We start from the raw sequence: 9,217 nt of genomic DNA on the forward strand, positions 1-9,217 counted from the left end.
TTATCACTTGTATACTAAAAGAAAAATTTAGTTAAAATTTAATTTTATGTTAAAAATTTGACAACAATGACTAGAATTATTTGATTTGATTTTTCTTTGGTAAACAAACAATAAATAAAAAGTTTAAAAATGAGTTTTTTTACTTTTTCTAGTTTAAAATAATTTTTCTTTTTTATATTTTACGAATTTTAAGAAATGCTGCATAAAATTAATTTCAAATCATTTAAAATGATTGAAAGTTATGAAAAAAAGTTAACATAAAAAATATTAAATTTAATTAATTTAGATTTTTCTTTTAACGGGCGATTGTCATTAATTTTTTTTAAAGAATTCTTTTTGTATCTACAATTAATATTGTTTTCCTTTTGTTTAAAAAATTATAATTATTTCTTTAGGAATTGTTAATATTTTTGCATCTTATTTATGAAAAAAGTTTAATTAATAAATTTTTTATAATTGTTGTGTTTGTTGCTGTTGTTGCTGCTGCTGTTGTTGTATTATTTGATTTTGATTATTTGTAATTTGTACAGTTGTTTCATTATCTGTTGCACGATGGGTCTTCATATGGGCACTACGACTCTTAATTTTATTGAATACTCTGAAAAATATGTTTTATTAAGAAAGAAATATCCAATAAATAATTTATAGTTTTCGAAGGAATTAAATGAAATAAATACAAATTAAACAAAGACAACATTAGTATTAATAATAATAGACATTTAGTTTAGAAGCCCCATGAAATAATAGATTACACATCATGGCACATGCTTACATTTCAATGATAGAACAGAATAGCGATTTTTTCAGTTTTCATGCTCAGCTAGTGTTTTAAATAATATTAAAGTTCTTTTTTAAATATTTTTACTTATCTTTTTTTAATTAGTGGTTTTATTAGGTTAGACAGAGAGAGAGATAGAGGAATCACTGTGATATTTAAGACAAATTAAGTTGAAGAAATGTTTAAAGAACGCAAAAGTTTAAAGAGAAAATATAGTTATAATTAAAACTTAAAAGAAAGAAAGAAAAAATTGATTAAGGTTAAGCTGATGAACAAAAGTTTTAAGTGCTTTGTGAACTTTTCCTTTCACTATATATGTATGTAGTTAAAGAATAAACATTCGACCATTATCGCTCCTTAGTTTTTCTTAAAATTTTAATAAAATGTATCTTTGACTCTGAAAGAACAAACAAATCTTCAACATTTTGGGAAAATATTAAATAAAACTTCTATACTACTGAATTTACAACTGCACACAAACATTACTTACAAACTAGCCTTCTGGATTTTCTATAGTTCCGAGTACAAATTCGATTTTACTACAGGCATGATAGTTCGGGGTGAAGATTAGATTACATACTAGTCTAGAGAACAGACTGTAGACTAGAGTATAAATTAGACTATAGACTGGAGTATAGAGAAGTCTACCAGACACTATACTATAGACTAGACTATAGACTAGACTATAGACTAAACTATAGACTAAACTATAGACAAGACTATAGACTAGACTATAGACTAGACTATAGACTAAACTATAGACTAAACTATAGACAAGACTATAGACTAGACTATAGACTAGGCTATAAACTAGACTATAGACTAGACTATAGACTAGACTATAGACTAGACTACAGACTAGGCTATAGACTGACTTTAGAATAGACTATAGACTAGACTTTAGAATAGACTATAGACTAGACTATAGACTAGACTATAGACTAGACTATAGACTAGACTATAGACTAGACTATAGACTAGACTATAGACTAGACTATAGACTAGACTATAGACTAGACTATAGACTAGACTATAGACTAGACTATAGACTAGACTATAGACTAGACTATAGACTAGACTATAGACTAGACTATAGACTAGACTATAGACTAGACTATAGACTAGACTATAGACTACTAACATTTCCGAGGCCACTAATCCTAACTTCAGATTTTACTACAGTCCGTACTAATAACTAGACTAAGTAAAGTTAAGATTATACTCCATAGGTTGAACTTGACTATAGTCTAGATGAAACTATATTCCAGATTATAGACTAAAGTTCAGATAATCCTGCATATAGACTAAACTTTATTAATGAAAAAGTAATTTAGTTCTGTCTATATTCATGTCTATAGACTAAACTAAGTAAGTGCTAACTATAGAGTAGATTGAAGCCCTGTTCAACAAATATATATGTAGATATAATAAAATATAAAATATTTGATTAGAAATACCGCTTCTTCATTATTTTTACAAACATATTCGTCTGTTTTTAAGCTTTTCTACATGCATACATATTTAGCTTACATTTTAGATCTATTACTTCGTATAGTCCTATCAAATCCTGCGACTAAAGAGAATTAGGTGTAATTTAAATATAATATCAATAAAAGTTGTTCTTCAATAGCGGAAATAGTTTTAAATAATTACAAAAGTATTTACAAAATGGGCATAATTTGTTTTAAATATATTTATTACATATTTGTTTGTATGATTTTAAAAGAAAATTAAGATAGGTTTAGGGAAGTTTTAAAAAAAATTTTCTTGTATAGTTTTAAGGAAAAAAATTTGTAACAAAAAAATTATAAATAAAATAAAAAAAGAAAATAAAACAATTGCCATAACACTTACAATTAATCCAAGTTGTTTTAACAATTTTTTTTTTATTTTGCTTAAGTTAAGACATCGTTCAAATAGTTATGGACTGACTTTTCTATTGTTTTATATAGTACTTTCATATTTGTAATGTTATTTTCGAGGCTGAACGAAGTTTCATATTCAACGATTATGATTAAAAACTTCTATGAGTAGTGAATCTTCGCTTTAATTTGACAATTTCATAGATTTTCGTAAGATATTTTTGTTTTTTTTTTGTAGAAAAAAAATATATATATAATAATAAATATTTGAAAAAATACAACAACAAATAAATAAAAAGAAACAACAATTATTATATGATGTAATAATTACTAGGAAACAAAAATTAAAAAGGATATGAAAACAAAAAAGTATTCAGACAAATATTCAGCAACTTCAGTATACAATACATTAATTAATGGAATATAGGGATTGATTGCAGTAATGGCTATGATGATTAAAATGTTTTTCAGGGGATTTAGTTAGTACCTTTAAATGGTACTTTTTTTTAAGGGATAATGATATTTAATGTAACAAGGTATTCAAGACGTTACTCAGCTACAGGCAAAAAAATTATTTAACTGAATAAAACTTAAAGGAAATCAAAAGTTTAAAAAAAAAAACTAATTTTAACGTGCTTTACTTTACGCAGTCATTTATCTTTTAAATGACTTGTTTCAAAAACCAAAAAAAAAAAAAAAAAGAAATTGTAACGTTAAAACTAAAATACAAAATCACAAAAAATTAAACAAAAATTGTTAAAGAGAACTAATTCTCTTTATTGGCGGAATACAATACAAAACTCAAATAATAAAATTTGTATTGAATTGTTGCTCTTTTTGTTTTGGGTTTAGAATATTTTAATGAACGAATAGTGGTAGTAGTGGTAATTTGAGTTGGGGGAATCTTACTTGCCGCACACCTTGCAGGGGAATTCGGTATTGTCTTTATTGGCATTGGAATCTTTTTGATTTGGATTCGCCGTGTTGGCATGGCTAGACTGGGAGTTATTATGCATTGGATGATTATTACTATTGGTAGCAGAACCTTGCGAGGAATTTGCATTGGTATTAGTAGTTGTTGCAGTTGCATTTGTATTATTACTATTACTGTGTTGATTATTGTGGTGGCTATTGCGGCCATAGGTATGGATGCGAGTATGACCATGCAGAGCTGCTTTAGAAGAAAAGCTCTGCAATGGTTGTGCGTTAATTTTGGAAAAATTTGGTAAAAGAATTAAATAGTTAAGTTGTTAATAAAGCCTAAATTTTTTTTTTTTTTAAATATAGATAATGTTTTGCGCATATATTATTACTTACCGCTGAACAATCAGGTATTTCGCATACATAAGGTTTGGGATCATTGGCATGAGTTTGTGGTGGTGTTTCGGTTTTTAGGTGGGTTACCTTGTAGTCCACGCATAATTTCTTCCAGAAATAATACATTTGTACACATTCGCCAGTTGTCTTGGTACCAAGCTGTTTGTTAAATTTACAAATCAAATTAATAAAATGTTAGAACAAAATTCATAATAATTATGATTTACCTCTTTAGAAATCTTACTAAACTCCTTCCCGTGCTTCTCCAAACCCTTAAGAAATATCTCCAACTCTTGCGAAGACCATTTTATTTGGAATGAGTTCGACTGGGTCTGTAGTAAACTCAACACAGCAGTTGCTGTATTACCCTGGGCCTTTAGCAAGGCCTCCAAAGCCACCTCTTCAGAATGACTGCCCAAAGGCACAGCTGATGATTTACTCAAGTCAATGAATCTCATTAATATCTTATCATCCCTTTGCACATCCGGATTCCACATAAGATCACAACCAACCGTTTCCTCGATAGCCGATGTTGAGCAGACGTTTTCATTAAATGCAGGTATAGAGGCTTGATAAGCAGAACCCAAATTCACTTTCGATTCATCGGAAAAATCTACCAAACCCACTGGATCATCAAAATCATCATCGAAATTGACGAAACTCAAGAGGGAACAACCCAATTGTTTTAAAACATTACAATATAAACCATGACCCTTACGCTCGGGATTCAGTATCGGAGCCGGTGTATAATGGGTGCGTGAAGGTTTGCGCAATTTTGATTTGTAGGGCGACAACGCCTGATATTTGGAATAAGAAGGATGTGTTGATGTAGACTCCAATGAGGAATGACCTTTTAAACGTCTTTTCAATATAGAGTTGGTTTGATTAGATAGTGGCTGCAAGGAAGTGCTTACAGTCGAAGTCGAGGAGTGAGTTTGTTGAGGAAATATAATGTGACTAGAGGATGCAGAATTTTTCACAATTTCTAGGGGTTTATTGAGACTAGTAATATTTTGCAATTGTGGGTTAGTAGTGTTGGGGTTGTTATCTAATTTTAGTTCCATTTTATCGGTGGTACCACTAGTATAGATTATAGGCTGCATTAAGGCCTCATTAAGTGAGTTTATGGTTGTGGATGTCAGATATTGTGTCTGATGTTGTTGTTGTTGCTGCTGCATAATAAGTTGTGGGTGTTGTTGAATATTAGATTGATTTTGTACTTGTGGTAAATTTTGTACATTATAGTGTAAAGTAGTTGTTGATGATGAGGAGGAGGAGGAGGAAGAGGAATTTGCAGAGTTTGTATTGCACGAATTCTGTATGACATTCGAGGGTATATTCAAAATCAATTGATTTATTTCGGAGTTGGAATTAGTGGAACCACTAGAAGTTTGTGCATTTGTATCTAAGGATATTTTAACTGTTTGAGCTGGATGTGTGAGCTGTTGCTGATTGTTGTATTGTATTATCTGTTGTTGTGGCTGTTGATGAGGAATGTGTTGGATTTGTGGTAGTTGCTGTTGTTGTTGCGTTTGTGGCTGATTCTGTTGCTGCTGCTGAGGCATGGGATTTTGCAATTTTTGCTGTTGGCCAAAATCTCGCGGTGAAGATGACAATAGAGGATCTTCGGAATTGGGCATCATTTGTGATTGTAAACTTAGACCGGGTAAATAATATAAATCTATTATATTTTCTCCCTGATTTTCACAATTCAAATTTAGCTGATCTTCGGTTAAGACCTCACGCAACACTTCTTTCACCTCCTCAGCAGTGCCTATACCACTGGTAAAGAATGATTCTGAGAGCGGTGATGTAGCATTACGAGAATCATTTAGAAATTCTTGATCCTCATCGAGGAAGGAAAGATTTGCTTCGGCAAATTCTCGCAAATCACATTCCGTATCGGGATCTGTACCATTTAGTAAATCTTCCACCTTAATATTGGAATCAAAGGAATTATCTTCGAGCACACTTTTCAATTTCATAATTTTGTCATTTTCACTTTCTCCGGCATTATTGGAGGAAATTAATGACTCACTGAAGAAGATATTTGGTGCATCGTTAAAGTGATGATTGTCCTCTATATAGGGGGAGGTCTGTGTAACATTTTCATGACTTGAGGGTGGTGTTGGATAAGCTAGAGGAGAATGTATGGGTGAATTGAGGCTGGAGGCAAATTGATTCTTCATATCTTGTGGCAGAGACAAAGTATTTGTTCTAATCTGCTGGTGATTGATCATCGTTGGATTTTGTATGATTAGTTCTTTGGAATGGAAATGTTGGAAGTTTGGTAAAGTTTGTGTAGTTTGACACTGATTTGAGTTTTGTTGCAACTGCTGCTGCTGGTGGAGTTGTTGCTGTTGCTGCTGTGGATCCACACAATTCTGCTGCTCAATTTTACTATCCAAGACCTCAAATTGTTCGGAATGTTCAGGTTTTAAATTGTCTCCAGCGTCATTCAATAACTGCATGGTATCGACAGTTTGTAACAACATCTCGGCTTCACTTACATTATAAACCTCGTTTTCACCAAATAAAGCCGAGCCATCACTCGTATAGGTGACGGTGTAGACCTCACTGTTGCTATCCGCACCTTGGGCTATAGTCAGTGATAAAGGAGTGCCATCGGGCAGGGTTACATTGGTGGCATTTGACATTTGTATATGATCGTCTTTCTTAAGTTTGCCCTTCGTCGATACCACCTGGACTTCCGAGGGTATAATGACACTACAATTATTTTTATTCGTTATAATCTGGCGGGTTACACCACCCAATGGTGTGTTATTGTTGGGCTGTTTTTGGGTGACTGCTATGCGTGTTCCCCGTTTCAGTAATTCGATTAAAGTCGAATCTTTTGGATCGGTTGATGTACTTCGTGTTGTCGTTGTATTAATCGTTGCTGCTGTTGTTGTAGTTATTTTCGTTGCACTACGTTCGGCATTTAGGGTGGTGGCTGTGGTACCCACCCCAATATTATTCATTGTCTTTTGTTGCTGTTGATGATGATGTTGTTGCTGTTGGGTTTGCAGCTGTTGTTGTTTAGTACTATAGATTTCGATACTTTGTGGCAAGTTTATATCTTGTACATTAATATTTGATTTGGGATTATTTTTAATAGTTGTAACCGCTGGTAATTGTTGCTGCTGCTGCGGTTGCAGTTGTTGTGTGGAATTTTGTTGTTGATTTGTTGTAGTTGTACTGTTCGGTTGTGTCTTGGGGTTAAGGAAACTATCCAAATCACTAATGGATCTACGTATAGTAGTGGTATTACTTTGGTTACTACTTGTGGGTGGTGCGGGGACTACAAAGGCACCCTAAAATAAAAAAATTTTGAAAGGATTAAAAATTTGAAAATTTTTAACATTTTTTTATTGGAGTTGTTGTTACCTTATTTAAATCTTTACTTCGCTTACTAATTATCTTTTCTTCAATCAAGGCTCTTACACCAATACTAGCTGTCTGCAAGGGAGGACCACTGTTCTCCTTCTTTTCACTCTTTTTGGTTTCTGGATCCTTTTTAAAGTAGCCGCCATGTAAACGCATGTGACCATTAAGGGCGGGTACATTTTTAAATTTGCGATGACATAAATTACACTCTACTGGTTTCTGATCAATTTTAACTAAATTGAAAAGATTGGAATTAATGGCATTAGATAAATCTATTTCGATTTCATCCTCTTTAATTTTTGTTTGAGCATTGGCAGAGGAATCATTGACATTATCCGCATTGACCTCATCAACGGTAATTGCAACATTTTGGGAGGAATTTAGCTAAAATACAAAAATACAATTAAATATACATATATTTGAAAGGTTTTTAATTAATAAAAAAGTTAAGTCTCACCAATTGCATATTCCAGGTTCTAGGTCGGGAATTTTGTGTTTGAGCCGTGGCTGGGGGGTTGGTATCTATTTTATACGACTGACTACTGGTTGGCGAAGATACTGTCACTTGTGCAGTGGTTTGTTTAGTTTGTCTCATTATTTTACTTATCAAATCCAGCTGTTCTCGCGTCAAACCTTCTCCATCTAAATTACCACTATTATCGGTCAGAGTTATGGTGGCACCCGGACCATTCGACATACTGCTAGAGGACGACATGGATGATGTAGTCGATGTTGGTGATAATAAAGTTACGCCTGTCTTTAGCGGCACATTCAAAGCTTTAAGTTCTTCTTCGGTCAAAGCTAAACCAGTAGCGGCATCAACCACTGTACCACCGTTTGAAAGATATGTACCTAAACAGGTGGCACCATCTGGTGAACTGGCGTCTCCTGTTAAATGTGTCAAAGTGAATATAAAAGTAAAACATTACATAAAAAAAAATTTAGTCATTAATATAAATATGTACATATTTTCTTTTAACACTTACCATTTGCTGTCGCTGGGGATAAACTTAAATTTGAATTGGAATTATTATTGGATATTAAGAGCTGATGATTGTGTGGTGCTATAACACCGGCGTGATGATTTTCTGTATGTCTTCTTAATGAACGAGCATCACAATATGATTTGCCACAACCTTCAGCTTTACATTCATATGGTTTTTTATTTCTATGTGTCATCATATGTCCATTTCTATTTAATAAGTTATTATTAAATTTAATAAGTTTTTTTACCAAATTCTTAAGATTTATAAATATAAAAAAAATATTTGGGAAGAAATTTTAAATGAAAGTTTAGAAATAAGAAGGGAATGTGGACTAGTATATAGACAAGACTATAGATTAGACTTAAGACTAGACTATAGACTAGTATATAGACAAGACTAAAGATTAGACTAGACTATGGACTAGACTATAGACTAGGCTATAGACTAAGCTATAGACTAGACTATAGACTAGACTATAGACTAGACTATAGACTAGACTATAGACTAGACTATAGACTAGACTATAGACTAGACTATAGACTAGACTATAGACTAGACTATAGACTAGACTATAGACTAGACTATAGACTAGACTATAGACTAGACTATAGACTAGACTATAGACTAGACTATAGACTAGACTGTAGACTAGACTATAGACTAGTCTATAGACTAGACTACAAACTAGATTATAGATTAGACTACAGACTATACTATAGACTATAGACTAGACAAAGAGATATCTTTTTCTTCTTTCTATAGTATAGTCTACATTATAGTCTACATCTAGTCCATAGTCTATAGTATAGTCTGTAGTCTAATCTATAATCTAGTTTGTAGTCTAGTCTACTGTCTAGTCTATAATCTAGTCTATAGTCTAGTCTATA

At 32.2% G+C, this 9,217-nt stretch overlaps 1 protein-coding gene across 4 annotated transcripts in view; it reads right to left on the minus strand.

Annotated features, from left to right (window-relative positions):
- Positions 1 to 412: 412 nt before the first annotated feature.
- Positions 413 to 9,217, minus strand: part of LOC111685954 (probable serine/threonine-protein kinase DDB_G0282963) — a 68,074-nt gene continuing 59,269 nt past the window's right edge. Inside the window, exons 7-14 of one of the 4 annotated variants that reach the window (XR_006940542.1) lie at positions 8,331 to 8,536; positions 7,802 to 8,232; positions 7,345 to 7,728; positions 4,185 to 7,271; positions 3,958 to 4,116; positions 3,550 to 3,830; positions 2,633 to 2,822; positions 459 to 598 (exon numbers count right to left, since the gene is read on the minus strand). Coding sequence is in view for 2 of the 4 variants with exons in the window: in XM_046948610.1 (XP_046804566.1) it covers positions 451 to 598; positions 3,550 to 3,830; positions 3,958 to 4,116; positions 4,185 to 7,271; positions 7,345 to 7,728; positions 7,802 to 8,232; positions 8,331 to 8,536 (4,696 nt within the window). In the remaining 2 variants the exon portion in view is untranslated. Of the gene's footprint in view, positions 599 to 2,632; positions 2,823 to 3,549; positions 3,831 to 3,957; positions 4,117 to 4,184; positions 7,272 to 7,344; positions 7,729 to 7,801; positions 8,233 to 8,330; positions 8,537 to 9,217 lie in introns of all 4 variants that reach the window. The other 3 variants (XM_046948610.1, XR_006940543.1, XM_046948611.1) reach the window with 3 other exon arrangements.

Source organism: Lucilia cuprina, chromosome 4 (assembly GCF_022045245.1).
Source record: "Lucilia cuprina isolate Lc7/37 chromosome 4, ASM2204524v1, whole genome shotgun sequence".
Taxonomy (NCBI): Eukaryota; Metazoa; Arthropoda; class Insecta; order Diptera; family Calliphoridae; genus Lucilia; species Lucilia cuprina.